A 19,716-nucleotide genomic window follows, 5' to 3' on the forward strand; every position below is an offset into this window, starting at 1 on the left:
GCCATACATAGCCATACATAGCCATACATAGCCAGACATAGCCATACATAGCGACCAATCTTTAATGTTGAATATCTATCTAAATGCGTTCCAATGTGTTCCTGAAAGTGCAAACTAAATCTTTTACAATAGCTCTATAATGTTGACAATCTGTTTAATAATCCTGACCTATGAAAAACACTTGTGTTGATAGGGACTGATATATTTTCCATTTTCTTATATGTAGTCTTATTCATGTCTGGTATTATGTATAAGTATAAGTATATATACTCTTTTGATCCCGTGAGGGAAATTTGGTCTCTGCATTTATCACAATCCGTGAATTAGTGAAACACACGCAGCACGTAGTGAACACGCAGTGAGGTGAAGCACACACTAATTCCGATCCAGTGAGCTGCCTGCTACAGCGGCGCTCAGGGAGCAGTGAGGGGTTAGGTGCCTTGCTCAAAGGCTCTTCAGCCATTCCTACTGGTCGGGATTCGAACCGGCAACCCTCCGGTTACTGTACTTACACACCGCCGCCGCCTTGATCTTCCAAAGATTCAGGAAGTCATTCATTTTCAATAGAAGCCGGCTTCTCTCAGCTGCAAGAAGCAGCAAATCCGTCGGCGTCGCGTTTTGGGCATCTTGGGCGACTTGAGCGTCAAGCAGAAAGTTGAAAGTAAGTCAACTTCATGGTAATGAGCTATGACGCGGTTTAGCAACCAACGACCAGCAACCAATCGGAATAGCCGGCCTTTAAATAAAGTAGTAAGATAGAACATGACCGAACGTAGAATGCTGCCACGTCAGAGCTTCCAAAGCTTCCCTGTACTTTTCTGACAAGCGTCCTTGACAGGGTGACCCGAGCTTCTTTGGAAGTTCAAGTCGGTGGTGGTGTGTACGTACAGTTAACCAGCCCTAACCAGTAGGCCACGGCTGCCCCATTACCTCTTTCAATCCATTATTATTAAAGATTTATTTTGTAAAGGAATACATCTATCGGCCATGTTATGCCAACATATTTGATTCACCTATAGGCTACAGTAGATAGAGGCTTATGGACATCTGCTGTTGTCAGTGTACAGTCTATCCCCTTACTCACAATGTTTTGTACATGTTTTGTTTTTTTCGTAAAAAAAAAATACATTCAATGTTGCAATTATTACCTGCTGACTAATGCAAATTACTGATTGATTTTAAAGAATTTCACTTGCACATGCACTCAATTTCTTTGAGATCGCGGTGTCTGTCTGCCATCTGTGAGGCTGCAATGGTTAGGCCTACATTATCCCAACAGTGATAGATGCGCGATCTCCGTCTTGAAGCCTATTATTTGTTCTCGTTTGTTTCCACGCTAATAATCAAGAAGAAGGATCTATATCCTCCAAAGAAAGCTCAAAATATTTAGCCTAGGTCCACTTTCAGACTCTATGTTAATGGCTGCATTTTGTTATGGTTGGATGGTATGGTTAAAGTTATGAAAACTTTAACCATCAGCTGCGACACATTGAAAATATGCTAACTGAAATAACTGGTGAACAAGTAATAACTTTCCAAGACAACATGAAACTATTAGGCCTAGGTGAATTTACAATCACACTCAGTGGAATATGTTTAGTTTCGCAAAACAGCAGCTGGGGGAACGCAAATTTGCAAGTGAACACTTGTTAAACTCACCTCATCAAGTCTTTCATTTAACCCACTGTTGGATAAAGTAAAAAAATAACAAAGACAGGCCACTATGCTTTGCCTGTCATTCTCACTTGTCACTTTATCTTTGTATCTCATCCTTGCATGAAATAGATTTGCGGGAGATTCTAATTCACATGCTCAAGGAGCTTTCCGGAGAAGTTGGATGTCTGCTGGTTTTTGCGTAGTTCTAAGTGGCACACTGATGAAGGCCATAAGGCCGAAACGTTTGTTCATTTACCCCTGTTGCTAATGAAATAAACCAGCAAGAAAGAAATCTTGCTGGTTATCGTAGATCTAAGTAAAAAATCGTAGCGGCGTACTTTGATGTGAAAATGCGTGGTTGTTAGGCAAAAAACGTACAGGTTGGCAGGTCTAATTTGAGTAATAAAAGATTCATAGGATAAAACTGATCATCCCATGGATAAATGAAATGTAACAGAAGATAAACACACACCAATATAAGCAGGCATTAACATGCAGACAAACATACACACCTCAGTATCTCTCAACCAAGCACAAACTCACACACTAAAGTATACACAGCTCAACTCAAAGACAAAAACATCTCAGCACAAACGGAGTGTGTTTACCTGCATCACAAATTTCTGATCAATGTACTTCTTGGCTATGTTGGGTTGGAAGTCTGGGGACTCCAAGAAACGCAGGAAGAATTCATACACCAGCTGTGGGGTGAAGAGACATTACGCAGCAAGGTTAACACATACTGCAGCATTCCACACACACACACACACACACACACACACACAGTAATTCAATACACTTCAGTTTCAAATTCAGTTACAGCTAGTAATGTCTTTGCACTGCACCGACATAACCTTTGACTGACATTTGCTGCATCCAATCATCCAAGGGTATGTGACATTGAGGCAGTACCTGAAGGTGTGGCCACGCTGCTTCTAACGTGGGCTCGTCCTCCTCCGGGTCAAACTCCGCCCCTGTCGGGTTTGAGGAAGGGGGTAGCGTCCTGAACATGTTCACGGCAAACTACACGCGCACACACACACACAAAAAGTGACAGAGTCAGCTGAAAGCATTAGTGCCGTCTTAGCCAGCCAAAGACACATTAAAGATCTGGCCTGTCAGATGACAATTCAACACTTCAAACACCATTCAGCAGGGGACAGTGGTCAATATTTACACGGCACTCTCCAGCTCTGCGCTGGCATTGATGACCGCTCTCTCTCTACTCGATCTGTGTGGGCAGTGCATCCACACTCAGTCTCTTTTCTCTAGCAAATGCGCAGAAGAGCACTTCATGTGAAACATTGTTGTATGCCTCTCAAGAGAGGAATCCTTGGAGGCTTTCTTATGGCACGACAACGAAAACAAATTTGTAAGAATCACAACAAAGACAAATAGGCCAGCTAAGCTTGTGAATGCACTTGTCTGAGCACAGCCAGAAGAGACAGACCTATTGCATATTTTAACACACTTTGCCACCATGACAACCATTCATCTGAAAAAAGAAGGGCTGTATAGTGCATCTTGCAAAGAGTGATTTACCAGTGCAGCATTAGTACGATACAGCTTTGCGTATGGCAATATGATGCATGCTTGAGAGACTGAGTCACTTGTTCGTTTGAAGTTTGTGTGTATACTTCTGTGTGAGGGGAATCAATGTGCTTTGATTTGAACTAGTATTGTAGAAAATGAGACAATACCTTGCAAACAATACCTGTGTGCAAAAAAAAGTTAAGGTACAGCCCTGAACAATTCTCCTAATTTTTGTACTGACCATGGGTCATCGTGTATATTATGGAATAAAAAAACATGGAATGAACAGATGAGTCATTCTGTAGCCTTGTCTTAAAAAAAACAAAAAAAAGAACAACCAGTGGATTCTCTCAGACAGACACACACTCTTTGAACACATGTTGTCAGCAGTGTCTGGATGCTGTACACCTGCATGCAAAGATGGAGCATATCTTTGTCACATGATTGACATGCAGCACATGTTCTAATTGGACTGCATCCCATGATTTACATGATTGTTGTTCATATCATTTCATTGCTTTGTTTGCTTCCCTCCCTAGTAAAGCCTTCTCGAGTCTGAACTAGAGATGCACCGATTGATCAGCTGGTGACCGGAAATGGCCGAGTTTCACGTGATCGGCCATGTCCGGCGACCGGCTGTTCAGTCTGAGATATGCCGATTTTATGCCGGTCAAATGCATTTGCGCGCCGCACTTGACACATCACCCAGCTGAGTTTGAAGAAGCTCGCAGAGGCCAACACTAAGGGCTGGATGCACAAATACCGAGATTTTCTCTGTGCAGAAAGCAAACACACTGTGCTTTACCATATTGCGTGGAATTTACTAAGATGCCACTTCATTGCGTAAACAACGTTCATCACCGCCCGTCCCTGCCCCCTCTACAACACATATTGTGTGCCCACAGCTGAACCACAAGTGCAGTTGAATGGAGTTAACCGATTGAGTCATTAAGAAGAATAAAAGTTTAGTGATCATACATGATAACAAGATGTCAACAAGTAGTGACTTCCTACAAAGTAGTTGTCTAGTAGTTGTTCTCCACTTGAACAAAAACTTGAACTATTTACAGCCCGTAGACTAGGGCTATGACTTAATACCGTAGTCTAGTAGATTGAGAGTGGCAAGTGGATCTAGTGAAAGTTAACGATATAAGAAAGGCAAACAAAAGTTATAGTTGCTTTTGACATAGTAGCCTACAATGAAGAAAACCGATGCTCTGAATACTGATTCAGCGGTCATAATTGACGCATCTAACCGGAATTTGGATTACACCTGCTTTAACAGGCTGAAGTTTATCACTGCAAAACAGATGCACGCTCTTTTCATACATATGGCGGAGTATCTAATCAATCGCTATTAGCACTTCTTCCGTGTTTGCGTGATATTCCCAGTTCCCATATTTTCACTCACCCTCCCATAAATGCATCAATGCATATGAAAAAATGTTCAATGGCAGCATGTTCAAATGATTCATGTTGGATATTGGATGTGAGAAGAAAAATGGTTGTTCCATAACGTGCTTTAAGTACTAGTGTGAGAATGTCCCACACTGGGAAGCATTAGTTTGATACTGCAGCTGAAGTTAGACTTGAAAAAGAATCTGTAACACTTTACTTGACAGTATCGACATAAGAGTGACATGACACAGTCATGACACATGAAACCTAACCCTAACTTATGACAAAAACCGAATGTCACTTAATAACAGAAGCGTTATGTCATAAATGTTTATGACATGTCTATGACACGTTCATGACAGTGTCATGTCACTCTTATGTCGACACTGTCAAGTAAAGTGTAACCGAAGAATCTGTCTGTTCACCGGTGTTAGGAAGAGGTGGCCTGGCAACAAGCTCGAACTAAGTCTAGGGAAATTAGATGTGCTGCCCAGGCCAGAGTCCCTAACCTAAGTGAGTGCAATGGTGTGGCAGTCAGTGTGTACGAAGGAATAGGAGATGAAATGCAAGAGGACACCAGCTTACCTTCAAGTCCTGGACCAACCCGCGCATTGCCTTCTCTAAGCGACCAGCCCATGCATAATTCCTACTTCCAAGAATGTTCATAGAAAAATGTGGGGAAAACCCCAACACAAAAACAAAACAAGGAAAACGTGTCCCCTTGTGGATGAGATGTGTTTGTGAAAGTGTGCCGTCTCACAAAGTCCCCTTGTGGATGAGATGTGTTTGTGAAAGTGTGCCGTCTCACAAAGTCCCCTTGTGGATGAGATGTGTTTGTGAAAGTGTGCCGTCTCACAAAGTCCCCTTGTGGATGAGATGTGTTTGTGAAAGTGTGCCGTCTCACAAAGTCCCCTTGTGGATGAGATGTGTTTGTGAAAGTGTGCCGTCTCACAAAGTCCCCTTGTGGATGAGATGTGTTTGTGAAAGTGTGCCGTCTCACAAAGTCCCCTTGTGGATGAGATGTGTTTGTGAAAGTGTGCCGTCTCACAAAGTCCCCTTGTGGATGAGATGTGTTTGTGAAAGTGTGCCGTCTCACAAAGTCCCCTTGTGGATGAGATGTGTTTGTGAAAGTGTGCCGTCTCACAAAGTCCCCTTGTGGATGAGATGTGTTTGTGAAAGTGTGCCGTCTCACAAAGTCCCCTTGTGGATGAGATGTGTTTGTGAAAGTGTGCCGTCTCACAAAGTCCCCTTGTGGATGAGATGTGTTTGTGAAAGTGTGCCGTCTCACAAAGTCCCCTTGTGGATGAGATGTGTTTGTGAAAGTGTGCCGTCTCACAAAGTCCCCTTGTGGATGAGATGTGTTTGTGAAAGTGTGCCGTCTCACAAAGTCCCCTTGTGGATGAGATGTGTTTGTGAAAGTGTGCTGTCTCACAAAGTCCAAATCACAGGCAGCACATCCTAACACCGGTTCCATATTTTTTAACAGCCATTCCATTATTGAAAAGTTGAATACATTTCTATGTTGAAATGTTATATTAAAGAAAAGATAGAAAATAAGAATCGGCTAAAATTGCAATCGGTGCATCTCTAGTTTGAACCATCTTCTCTGTTTATACACCTCTACATCGATAGTCACCTTAATATAAAGACAGGGTGGCCATTTTTTTTTTTTTTTCTTCTTTCGCCAATGGACATCACTGTCTGCTCCACTGATGTAGGAGATTGCAGAAGCCATTTGGATTTACAGCCCTGATGCACAGGCCTTGCACTGCACTCTTGCTTGAGCTGGCTGATGAGCTGTGGCATAGCATTATGTAAGGGCGGCAGGTCTGGAGTCGTTTGTGGTATCAGATATGCATATGATAGACCCTCTGATTAACCAGCCTTTTAGACCACACAGGAGCAGAGAGACACACACACACACACGCGCTCAAAAGACAAACAGGAAAATACTCAGATTCTGTGGCCATCTCTTTACTTTGATGTTGAAAGGGGGAGGGGAACTTCAAAGTGGGCTGAATGGTCTTGGGGGCCTGGATGACAAAAGCGCAGACACGCAGACACACACACACGCTTAAGTGCTTATTGTCATGCTGATTTAGCAAGCTTCTGCATTAGCTATTCGAGCGCTTGATAAAATATGAACACAGGGAGAAGAAAGGGTTCATTTGCACTTCGCTCACCAGCGTTTACCAGCCTTGCATGAGCGGGTAAGACTTGATAAATATAACAGCAGCAACTCAGCTGCAAACCTCCCACTCATATGAAAGTCCCCGTCTCTCAAGACTGTATGTAAAGCAACCCAGTAAGACCTGTCTGTCTGCAGAAAAGTTGGCCCTAAAATGTGCATACCAAGGAGAAACAAATTTGATTTGTTTTGTAGATGGTACCTGGGTAAAGTTTATAGATAAGTGGAGAGCACAGACTCAGAAGTTAGAGAATTGAGCTTAAAAGGTTAAGTCACTGCACGGTCAAACACACACACTGAACTCAACAACGCTGACATTGCAGAAAACGCAAATAAAAGAGTCAGTGTCCTTCTTTTACCATGTGCAGTAACGATAGATAGATAGATAGATAGATAGATAGATAGATAGATAGATAGATAGATAGATAGATACTTTATTGATCCCCAAGGGTTATGAGTGAGGGTGTAGAAAACAGTGGTTCTCACTATTTGCAACCCTTTTGGGAAGAGGGTTGTAGTAAGAGCTTGGGGCTATTCGGTTGGGTCAGGTGTAGGCTTATTTGCCACGTGCACCACTTCTAGGTAAACGTTTCTCACCATATGTACTATATTGAGTCAGGATAATGAGTCTCAGGTGTTTAGGATAAAGGGTTATCAGATTTAGGTGTTTAGGAAACAGGGTTCTCAGTTTTAGGTGTTTAGTATACAGGGTCATGAGTTTTAGGTGTTCAGAAAACAGGGTTATGAGCTTTAGGTGTTTAGAATACAGAGTTATGAGTTTTGGGTGTTTAGTAAACAGGGTTCTGAGTTTTGAGGTTTTAGGTTACAGGGTTGAGTTGTAGGTGTTCAGAATACAGGGTTATGAGTTTGGGGTGTTCAGGACACAGAGTTTTGAGATTTGGGAGTATAAGAAACCAGTGACCAGTGTCTTACCATGTGCACCACCTCTGGGTAGATGGGCTCGGTGATGACGTTGCGGTTGTGGGTGATGTACTCCACCATCTCGCTGAGCGCCGCCCGCTTGACCTCCTTCCATTTGAGGTCGCTGAGCGGGTCGGACACAAAGTCGAAGAGCACACAGCACTGCCGCAGCTTCTGGATAAACAGTTTTTCCTGCTCCGCTGGGGGCACATCTGGAGGGGGGGGTTGGGGGGGAGAGAGGGAGCCAGGTTATTATCACACTGATACTCTATTTGTGTTGGTGTCTATATGTTAACAATATCGTTTGCTTTTGGAGCAGATGTGTTTGGTGAGGGCTCTAGTAACTTCTACGTTAAACCTCTTATCTTGCATGTTTTCCGCACAAAACTCACATCAAAAGAGTTGTGCAAAGAAGACAACATGACGAAAGAAAGTGGTATTAAGCAGTTGCTTTCATCCAATGGACTTCCAACGGTAGGTTTGGGAATCGAACCCGAGCCGACCAATTGTCAGACAGAGACACAACCACAGCGCTGCCACATGGTCATCGTGTGGCCGTGGCCTACTGGTTAGCGCTTCGGACTTGTAACCAGAGGGTTGCCGGTTCGAACCCCGACCAGTAGGAACGGCTGAAGTGCCCTTGAGCAAGGCACCTAACCCCCTCACTGCCCCCCGAGCACCGCTGTTGTAGCAGGCAGCTCTCTGCGCCGGGATTAGTGTGTGCTTCACCTCACTGTGTGTTCACTGTGTTTCACTAATTCATGGATTGGGATAAATGCAGAGACCAAATTTCCCTCGCGGGATCAAGAGTATATATTCTTTATATGTTAATTATGACAACATGATACACGGAATATGGAATATATATATATATATATATATATATATATATAGAGAGAGAGAGAGAGAGAGAGAGAGAGAGAGAGAGAGAGAGAGAGAGAGAGAGAGAGAGAGAGAGAGAGAGAGAGAGAGATAGATATATAGATATATAGATAGAGATAGAGATAGAGATAGAGATAGAGATAGAGATAGAGATAGAGATAGAGATAGAGATAGAGATAGAGATAGATAGATAGATAGATACTTTATTGATCCCCAAGGGGAAATTCAGGAACAGAAAGCCCTCCTTAAATCACATCAGCCTACCCATGACATTGCTTATCAAATAGGCTGCAGGAACATATAATATGGTGGCTATTTGTCTTGTTTTGGTACTGACGCGCCTTTACCTGACTCGTTAATCTCACCTTCCACCTTGACACCGCCCGAAGCGCCACAAAGCACAGACTATCCGGAGGGTAATGCTGAGGTTAAAAGCCAGCCCCAGATCAGTAGCCCTGAGGAAGTCCCCCGGCGGCACAATCAAGCCGCAGAAGTGATAATGGGGAGATGATTAGCCGCGACAAGCCTTAGCTCGCCCAGCTTTGGCCTGAAAGTGGGTAAAGGGCTATTTAAAAAGGGTCCACAGACCAGGCAAGTCATACCAAATGGAAAAATTCCATTAGACAAAAAGCATTCAAGTTTGAACTACAGCTAATTTTTATATTCTAATTAAAAAAAAACAGAGTCTTTTGAGTAATTCCCAGGAATTTCAAAATTACCTGTCTGTACTTTAACTACCTGCTTTATTCACCCTCAATACTTCAGAGAACCCTTCATATTATAAGATGTTGTCTATTCCATGGATTTCCACACAGAATGATCAACTGCTACTGCCGTGAAGCTTTTGATATAAATGTATGAGTCACCATAGTGAATAGTGTAATTTCAGAATCAGACATTCAGACAGGCGTCCTAAACCACCAACCGATAAAACAGGCATCAATCTTCACCAACCACAGCGACGAGCTGATGAGAGCCTGAGCGGAAATGAAACCCAAGGCATCTGAACCTGAAACTGAACCTGCAAACACCACTGGGGCTCTAACATTAGACTCTTGGCTAACGGTCGGACGGCAGTTTTGATGATCCCCCTGAGCCACACCCACGTTTCCTCCTCTGCACACCCCACAGGCCCAATGCAGTTCCCAGTCAGACTATTGACCCTGATGTGCAAAATACAAAGTCTAACTAAAGCTAATTTAATAACTAGGAAAAATATATTTGTTAATTTTGCACTGTAGGCACGACCTTCATCGCAAATGAGTCAGCTCAATGATCCAACACGCCAAACAATTGCCACAGTTCAAACACGAGAACTTTGTTGATAAGACTACGCACTTTGTCCGCCATTTAATTATGGCTCCAGAATGTCCAAACACCAAGGCCTTCCTCACACTTACACAACTGTTTAGTCTATAAAAATAAAAAATGTTGATAAGTGTTTACTAAAGCCCAGGATGATGTTCTCAAATCAGGGCTCTACACTAACATTTTTTTCCAGGAGCACTTGTGCGCCCAAGTTAAAAAATTTGGGAGCACAGACAAAAATTTGGGCGCACAGTCAGTTCTGTACTTAACTTACACATAATCTAACATTACACTGCAGCTAACAGTTAAACATGCCAGTGCACCAATTGCGAATATTAAGAATAACTGACAACATTTAGGCTACAGGAAACAGGATTTTAAAGATCAGTGCCTACTTTATTTTCAGTCTGTTCTATTTTCCTACATTTTGTTAATGTAAAATAATACAATACATTGCCATATTTGCATTTAGCCTGTATATCAAGTATCCTGCCAAATGTAGGCTAATTTATTTATTTGTGAATCCATCTGTAGCTATTCCAAATATGCCCATTGTGACCTATCTTGACACCTACCTATTGACATGGTTAGAAGTCATTCGCACCAGTGCGCCTAAATATTTTTTTGCACTCGCACGCCATCATTTTTACTCGCATGTGCGAGTGAAACGAGCGCACTGTAGAGCCCTGCCTCAAATGCTTTGTTTTTACCAATTTTATATGTTATTTAATTGTATAATTGTTTTTGATAATTTTGTGGTTTTTAAGGAAGTATTAAAACTGGTTTATTGGTTACCAAAATTGTTGCCGATTAATTTAAGACTTGACAACTAATCGACTGATAAACTTATTGTTGCAGCCCTACACCACTGTAAGGTGAGCTTTACAAAACAAACACCATCTTTAAATGGCAGAGGCTCACAGAGGTTCCAAAATCTCCCTTTTCCTTGCCACAGTACCTCATTAGCAGCTCTCTTTTAGTCTAAAACTAGGACTTAATCTGTGTACAAGATAACAAAGCCCAAAGTGTTCAGTAGAGTCATGGCACATGATTCTTACCCTAATGCAGTGGTTATCAAACTTTTTCTGTCATTCCCCACTTTGGAAGTGGGGAATTTTCAAGCCCCACCTGACCCCATCAATTCAGCAAAATAATGGTTCCTGTGTTGGTTTGGTCTGTTTATGACTACTATGTTTGTGTGTGGCTATTTTGTTTTGAATGATCTTGTTAAAAAAAGAGAAACTCATTATTAAAGATTAACAGGAAAAAAAACAAATGTCCTCCTGTTCATCACGGCCCACCTGTCATGTCTCTATTCCCCACTAGTGGGGCCCGCCCCACACTTTGAGAACCATTGCCCTAATGCTACAGGCTAGTGCGTTTCCCAAAAGCACCGTTGGATAACTACCATCAAATGTAATTTTTGGCTGTCTCTTGGCTGCCATGGTGGGTGGTTAATGACGACTTCGTGATTTGCCCGTTAGCTCCGTATAATTTGCCTCTTTGTTTCCTTGTATGTTTACGTGTATTGTTGTTTATGCCACTGTGGTTTGTTTTCTAACCAGGCCCTGTGGATGATCTACTGTCGTTTAGACTCCTTAAAGCAAGGAAACATGTGCCTGAACTTATCCTAAATTTGAAAAGATGACTTATTTTCACATTTTAAATGGCACAGCTCAAGCCTAAACTCCTGCACAGTGCCTGGGAATTTTAACACCCTGTGCTCTATTTCGTTTCTACTGACCGCCAGAGGTCATCCGGAACTCATAGAACCGTGGTTACATACGTAACCATATGTGTTCCTGAAGCTGCGCTGGTTTGTGGCCTACTGGTTAGGGAATCAGACTGGTGACTCCCAACCGGTGATTGAACAGAGCTCCAAAGTCCACACCCACAGCTACCACAACTGCTCCCTGGGTGCTGTAGAAATGACTGCCCACTGCTCTGGATGTCTCAATTTGTTCACTGTGTGTGTGTGTGTGTATATATATATATATATATATATAGATATATATATATGTGTGTGTGTGTGTGTGTGTGTGTGTGTGTGTCCAAGCTTCCAACTCTCCATTGCCATTCTCCATGACACATGTGTTTCTGGACACATGCTGGCCTCTGGTCACACACACACACACAGGGCTTGAATATTTCAGGTATGTGAGGAAATGAGAGCCTTGTTTTGTAAGTAGATACAGCATGCAGTGGATACACTCACAGTCTACGACACACATGCCACAGTCTCGTGCGTGTGTGTGTGTGTGTGTACCCAAGCCCTTTCCTTGCTGGCATGGCTGTACGTTCAGAATCACACAGATAAGGTCACCTTCCCAGGTTGTCCACAACCTCCCTCCACACACACTTTTTAACTTAAAAGGGGTGGTTCAAGATTTTGGACATAGGACCTCATTTCCAAGTTAGCAAATGTGATATTTATCAGTGGAGACCGTTTTCAACACATATCCTCCAGTCCTTCTAGTTGCAGAGTTCGCAGGTGCTAAGCTAGTGCAAGTCATCAGTATGTGTTAGCCTGCCACTAACAGTCTTACCCACTCCACAGTACACCCGAGGCAAATAAATTATAATGCCAGACTAGTACTGCGCCGAAAAGTAAACAGAGAAGCGTACTCCAATGGGGATACCTAGTAGTAGCCTTGGTAATATCAGTCCGCCGCTGCGTTGCTTTGTTCTTTGTTATTTTTCTGCTTGTTTGTGAGTTTTGTTACATCTAGATTTTTTATTTGTTTAATTCGTTTAAAATTAATAGTGTACATATTTGGTTAAAATCGATTCCCTAGTTTAGTTTTCGAAACTTGTGTTGGTTGGTCCAATCGATTGTGCAATCGATTTTCGAACGTAAAGTGACAGCCCTACTGGTGATAAATCCAAACAATGCTAATGTTTTCACACATCTATTGTATTGAATTAGGCTAGCTACAGTATGTCTTAACACAAAGGCCTCTTCACATAAGAGTAAGCCCTAGCCACACAATACACATACAAAGTAGGCTATAAATCATCACCAAATAGGGTATTTATACGCGACTGTAGTGCAACCTCATTGCCATACAGAATTTCACCAGCGGCTGGTTGTTTAGGTTCTTCATTCTCTACAACACACAGAGACAGAAACACACAGACACACACACACACAAACACACACACACACACACACACACACACACACCAGCCAAACCCATCATTGGAGTGTTAGTGTTGGCTCAGTCAGGAAGAGGAATCTCCTCTGAATGACCAGCTTCCAGCTCAGGAGAGGAAGCAACAGAACAGAACAAAACAAAACAAAACAAAACAAAAGGCCTCCTCCCTGGTGACGACACAAACACGCACACTCACACTATACACACACACACACACACACACACAACTATATGCCCTGCAGCCCTTTGGGCAACACCACACGTAAAAGCACACATACTTCCACAAACTGTGACTTCACTTCCTTTGACAACAGCAGTCTCAGTGGGGGAGGGGAGAGGCTGCGAGACGGTAAAACGACTGCCCTCTCCACGCCGCTTACCACAGAGTCCTCCTCCAAACCGCCTGTTTGCTCGCTCCTTCCTCTCCCCTCTTCTCTCTCTCTCTCTCTATGTGAGACATTCACAGTTGCAGTGGCGTGGTTCTCTTCGAGTAATGAGCAACATAAACAAACCGCCTCTCTCCTCTCTGCCTGTGTCTTCTGGGACACAGAGCCAAAGCCGAAGCTCCACTAACACCACAGCCCAGACATGAGACCCCTGTGAAGGCCTCTGAGCGCTCAGCCAGCCAGCTAGCCGCTTGCTCCACATCAGACCAGCGGTGTGAAAACAAAAGAATGACAACACACAGCCCCTTTCCTTCTACTAGTCCTCTCCAGCTGTGATCACAGACAATCACAGACTGCTGCACACACACATACATACACACACACACACACACACACACACACACACACAAACACACACAGACTTCTCTTCCTAAGTGACCCCCGATCACCCCCTCCCCTGGGCCTCTCCGTCTCCCACTCTCTCCTCCTCGGGTTAATGATCCAGAAAATCCCCGCTCTCTCTCCCCACCGTTGCTAACGCTAAAGGCTAACGCTAACAGCTAGCAGTTAGCACTGCTGCTTTCTCACCTCTGAAGTGCATGAGGGCCACGGGCTGGAAGGGCCCGTTGGAGCTGGAAGCATCCAGGACCATGGCGACCTCTCCTCTAGAGCATGCCAACATCCAGGGACGGGGGGTCCAGCCACAGGGGCAGGGGCAGGGGCAGCAGGGTGAGGGAGAGTGAGTGGGTTATGCGCAGGAGCCAGACTCCATTTTAGCACGGCACACTCTCAGCAGAAAATGAAGCTCTGCCGCTGGAGGGAACCAGCTTGAGCCAGTGATGTCATTCGGCCACAGCCTCGCAGCCATTGGCCCAGCCCAGTCACGTGACCCGGTTGTCAGGCTGCAGAGCAGAAGAGGCGTGGGATTGGCTGGGGGGCGGGAGGAGGGGCCGGACAAGGAAGCTGATTGGTAGTAGGGGCTTTTTGGACTGCCTGTAAAGGGCAAATAATCTTCCCTCAGGAGAGAAGTTTAAAGCCCTGCCGGAGGAGCTTGGCTTTGATGAAGCTCAGAGCCTGGGTCTGCCAATCCACACTCACACTCTCTCTGTCTAATAGTCACATTATTAAACGCCTTTCCAAAAAGCTCTACTGTCTATTGTCAAAATGTGAATTGGGTGCTCTTCCCTTATACAGACAGTGGGAAGGATATCAAGTACTGATCTCAAAAACACAAAGTAATAATACATTAATCCAATACCTTTTAAGCGTCAAATCCAATTCATCAGTCATCAAGGTCACGTGTGGTTTGTACTCCTAACAGACATAAAATTACAGGGCTTAAGCAGTCCTGAGAAATTAGATGAAGACTTGCTACACCTAAATTCTCAATTAATAAAACTAAATGACGATCCATTCAACCATCCCCCAAGGGAATATCAGCATCTAAGCTCTACCATCTCAGATGAGCAACAGACAGAAGTAGGGAGAGCAAAAGAGAGCAGCAAGCGAGATAAAGACTCGGCACAGCATCAGAAGTGCAACCGGAAACCACAACTACTGTACCTGGAGCAGAGCACATGGGCAACGACACAAAGCGCGCGCACACACACACGCACACACCAGAGGAGGCTCCTTCATTGAGGAAAGGGAGGAACACCCTCCCTAAAATTTCAGAGAAAAATAAAAAAGTGAATTACTAATCTGATAAATTACTGTTAATATTACTATTTGAACACTTTGAATGAACAAAATCGTTCCTCTAGGTCAAAATGCCAACAGCACCCCCTATCGCAATTGAAAATTACTGTATGGAGGAGCTTCATTGAAGTCCATTATAAACGCCTCTTGTTTCAGAGACCAATGAGCAGCTACTGTAGCTCTGCAAGAACGTTATCTGCAGTCATACAGCTAAGAATCTTGTGTTGAACAGAACGCTTGTTTTTTGCTTGTGAAATAAAGAGTACAATGGAATCAGAGGACAATGTCCATCTTTTATACATTTAATTAAATACAGTGTGAAGGTTAGGATCAAAGCAGGAAGACCAGTTCCAAAAACTCATATTCCAAAAAAAGATGGTAAGGCTAGTGTAGGCTACTGAATGCTACATAGTATGACAAATATTCATTGCTAACTGGTGACGTTAGCACAGAAAACAATCAGCTATAGCCTACTGCTTGCCTGTCACAAACGTGGACAGTTCAGGGATTTGGTGATAAAAATTTTTTGGATAGTTATGCGTTGTTATAATCATCCAAGTTATGCCTTAACAAACAATTGTTAAATAATGTTCTTGTTGTTAATATGTTCTTGTTTTCGCCGTTCTAACTGTATCTTTGGATGGTAACATTGTTAATGAATGTTTCAGACCACGATGCATTCCTTTAATGACGTCTTCAATAACATTTGCCTTTCGAGTATTATCCCACTTAGCTATTACAACCTGTAATAGTAAATACAAGTGTCTATGTTTAGTATTATAGTCTTTTCTGCAAATGTATTACATTGAGCAAAACCTCCAGACTTTCCATAATTTTGCACATCTGGAAAACAGAATTTCATAACTAGACCTACATACATACCTGTCAACACTCCCGTTTTTTCCCAGGTTCTCCGGTATTTCAAGGTCATCTCCCGGCACCCTCCCGTTTTGTTATTTCTCCCGGAAAACTCCCGTAATTTGCATGGCCATCAAACTTCATTTTAAAATCATTGATCCATTCATTTTTTCGATTAGTCTGACATCTCCCAGGTTGCCAGATTGTGTATGAAATACACCCACCGTCGTAAGCAAGCGGGCTAGTTGAATGGCCTACTCCAGAACTAGCTGTTGTGAAATTGTTGGAAATGTAATTGATTAACACATCACATAAACTGTTATTGAGTGTTGTTGATACACTGAACTTGTGTCCTCGGAACCAAATCAGACAGCAAGCAGCTTTGGAAGTAGGCTGCAGGCAGGCAGCTGGTGGATACATAACTGGTAGGGGTGTAAAGATTAACCGATACGTATCGGTATCCGTTTTTAACGTGTAAGATACGGCTACATCGATACGTGAAGCCCCGTATCGGAAAAAAACTGAAATGAACCGGTCGTTATATCGATTTACTTGTTATGAATCGGTTAACAACCTTTTCTGCTCTCTCATTCACGTTCCAAGCAGCGCGTTCATCCCACTTCCGGTTTTGAAACTATACGTGGTACGGAATTGTGGGTAATGCAGTTCGTTTTTGGTTACATTCATTGCCTTAAGTTGTCAAATGACCTCATTACCCATACATCTACTGCAATTTAAGCATGTGACAACTCGCACTCGGTCGGCTTTTGTTTTTCGAAATCCAGCGCGAAATTAAACACTTATAGCATTCCTAAACAGCAACGATAGTCTGTAGAGTAGCCTTACCTTTGATGAAGGGATTTCCTTAATGTTAAATAATAATTTGGCTCTTGCTGCTAAAACGATGCACAAATTATTAGCCAATGATTTTGTTCATATTCACTCAGACTTGTGGCATTATAGGTTTCTGCATTAGGTCTACTGTTGGAACAAAATAAGCCCAGAGAGTTCATTGATTTGTAGGCCTATTTTATGCTTGTAGGGTAGGCTAGGCTATATGAGAAAAGGCCAAGAGTTTCTTAAGCACTTTTATTTCGGTATTGTCTTACCTCAACAAGGCTACAGCTCCATGAAAACAATCAGATATAACTCTATAAAATCTGTGAAAGATCTATAAAGTCTATAAAAAATGATTTTTATGTTGTATTTGGCTGCTGTGTTTGACTGAAATGTAGACTAATCTTTTTTCATTTCAATACAGTATATGAAACAAACCTCAGTTTAGATAATCATATTCACACATTTTTTTGCCTAATTGACAACCATGACCATGATAATTGATAATATAAAATTAATGTGCGCCATGAGCAAATGATAAAAAATCTTTCAGAATGCTTTCCATTCTTGAACTGCATCGAATTGCATCGAATCGCATCGCATCGAATTGTACTGAATCGTTTTTTATAAACATGTATCTTTTCTTGTATCGAATCGTGCCCATGTATCTAGATGCGAATCGTATCGTCTTTTACATGAGAGATTCACACCCCTAATAACTGGCATGCGTAAAAAAACAAAATCTCCCGTTTTTGGAAAGCTAAATGTTGACAGGTATGCCTACATATCTTTCCTGACTTCCCAGACCTAAATTTACATTTACATTTATTAATTTAGCACTATTATCCAAAGTGACATATATTTAAATTATATAATAAAGTCCATTGTCCCTGGAGCAATTTGGGGTTAAGTGCCTTGCTCAAATGCACAATAGTGGAAGCCAAGAATTGAACCCACAACTTTTCTGGCTGCTGCATGCTAGCCTAGCTCCTTAGGTCAGACCCCCCCCCCCCCCCTGAGAATGTCAGAACAGCATTTATTGCACAACATTGCCAGTTAAAATGCTACATAGTACATACTGCTGCTATAAATGTGTCTGGGTAGGCGGCCTACATACTCATATACACATATGCCACCATCACCATCACAACCTCACATTTGCCAAAGCGCACCCTCTTTCCTCTGTTATTTTTTTAACCACCGGCCGCCACTGGCGCACACACACGCGCGCATATGCACATACGCACGCGCGCACACACAGTGTGGCTTCTGCTGCTCACAAGCAGAGGGGAAAATTTTACAGAACAGGGCTATCAATGTGCACACACACCAAACACACACTGTACACACAGACACAACACAAGTGGAGATGGAAGTATCGTAAAACACACCGGGCAGCAACTTAACTACACTGATGTGTGTAGACACTGATATGGCCTAGGCTATACATTTCAAGGTTCAAGGTCTGTGCACAATATGTGCTACAAATAAACGAATCAAACATGACGGACAGTCATTACATTACTACTAGGGATGTCCGATATTGGCTTTTTTGCCGATATCCGATATGCCGATATTGTCCAACTCTCAAATTTCGATTCCGATATCAGCCGATACCGATGTCGATATGTGGGTTATTTTTCCTCAAAACTAATTTAGGTAACATCACATATCTCCTGTTATGGAATTAACACAACATGCTTAATGTTATTGTGATGCCCCACTGGATGCATTCTTGAATGCAACAAGGCTTTCCAAATGTTAACATTGTCTGTGCAAAATAAGAAAAATACTTCAACTTAATTTAGGGAAAAAGTGCCATGTTTATTAATTTTTTTTAAATTGTCTCAAACAACAGTTTGGATTACACTCTCCCTGAGATAATCTTGACAATGCCCACAACAAATAGGGCAAATTTGACTTCTTCACAAATGATAAAACATTGTACCTGAACAACTATGTGCAACATAGCAGAATGTAAAGCCAACTAAAATAACAGGCATATGACAGGCTACCCTTTTTCTGTGTTAAATGAGCCTGCATTTGTAGGACACTTGTCACTCTCCGATGTGAGTCGCTACCGGATGTGAGTCGCGCATGAGTCACTTTGCTACTTTGCGACTACCAGTGCTGTTAGCCACAGAATAATGACATTAGCCTACACAGCAGTAATGTATTATTTAGTGTAAGGCATCACATTTTCACGGCATGATCTCTAATGTCAGTTCTAGATTAGAGGCTGAAGTAGACTGCTAGCGAGAGACTTCTGTAATATCAATAAAAATTGACCTATAACGAAGTTTGTTCACTGCTGGCAAGTAAGTAAGCAATCAAGCACAACAAAGGCGGTCACTTGAATGGCGTTTGCTAACGTTAGCAATCAAACAATCTTAGATAGCTAAAACATTTTTTAAACAGAAAAGTTAATTATTTTATGGATTTCAGTCGAATCCCTTGGCGTTATGCCGTAAAACCTATCAATCTGAGCATGCGTGACTCACATCAGGTAGCGACTCACATCGGGGAGTGACAATGCTTCATGAACTGTTTCTTTAACTAAAACTCAATCACCTTAATTGAATGAATGCACAAATATGAGTCACGGGTGTCTGTTTTTACAGACAAGACAGATCCTCACTCTAAACCCGTCCTTCCTCATATACAGATATCTAGGCTATATTTAACATTTATTTTATATTTGGCCTGTTATGAAATCATGTATTGAACAATTTAAGCACAGCTCAGCTTTAAGAAACTCAAATAGCCTAGATGCATGCTTAGCATTTTGTGATCATGAAGGCTACTTTCACAAACTCTTATAGTCAGCTGTCCTCTGATTTACCGATATCTAGGCGACATTTGTAATATTTGTTTTGTATTTGGCCCGTTATGAAAT

General features: G+C 42.4%; 1 protein-coding gene across 2 annotated transcripts in view; it reads right to left on the reverse strand.

Annotated features, from left to right (window-relative positions):
* LOC143110409 (serine/threonine-protein phosphatase 2A 56 kDa regulatory subunit gamma isoform-like) overlaps window positions 1-19,716 on the reverse strand; it is a 47,566-nt gene that overhangs the window by 18,276 nt on the left and 9,574 nt on the right. Inside the window, exons 1-4 of one of the 2 annotated variants that reach the window (XM_076273300.1) lie at window positions 14,016-14,241; window positions 7,709-7,908; window positions 2,569-2,679; window positions 2,265-2,357 (exon numbers count right to left, since the gene is read on the reverse strand). In XM_076273300.1, coding sequence (XP_076129415.1) covers window positions 2,265-2,357; window positions 2,569-2,679; window positions 7,709-7,908; window positions 14,016-14,109 — 498 coding nt within the window. In that variant the 5' untranslated portion in view covers window positions 14,110-14,241. Of the gene's footprint in view, window positions 1-2,264; window positions 2,358-2,568; window positions 2,680-7,708; window positions 7,909-14,015; window positions 14,242-19,716 lie in introns of those variants that run through there. The other variant, XM_076273299.1, reaches the window with a different exon arrangement.

The sequence above is a fragment of the Alosa pseudoharengus genome, unplaced genomic scaffold (genome assembly GCF_046254945.1).
Source record: "Alosa pseudoharengus isolate Yale_2024_CS ecotype anadromous, Long Island Sound unplaced genomic scaffold, YU_APseudo_1.1 YU_APseudo_1.1_scf_7, whole genome shotgun sequence".
In the NCBI taxonomy this organism is placed as follows: Eukaryota; Metazoa; Chordata; class Actinopteri; order Clupeiformes; family Clupeidae; genus Alosa; species Alosa pseudoharengus.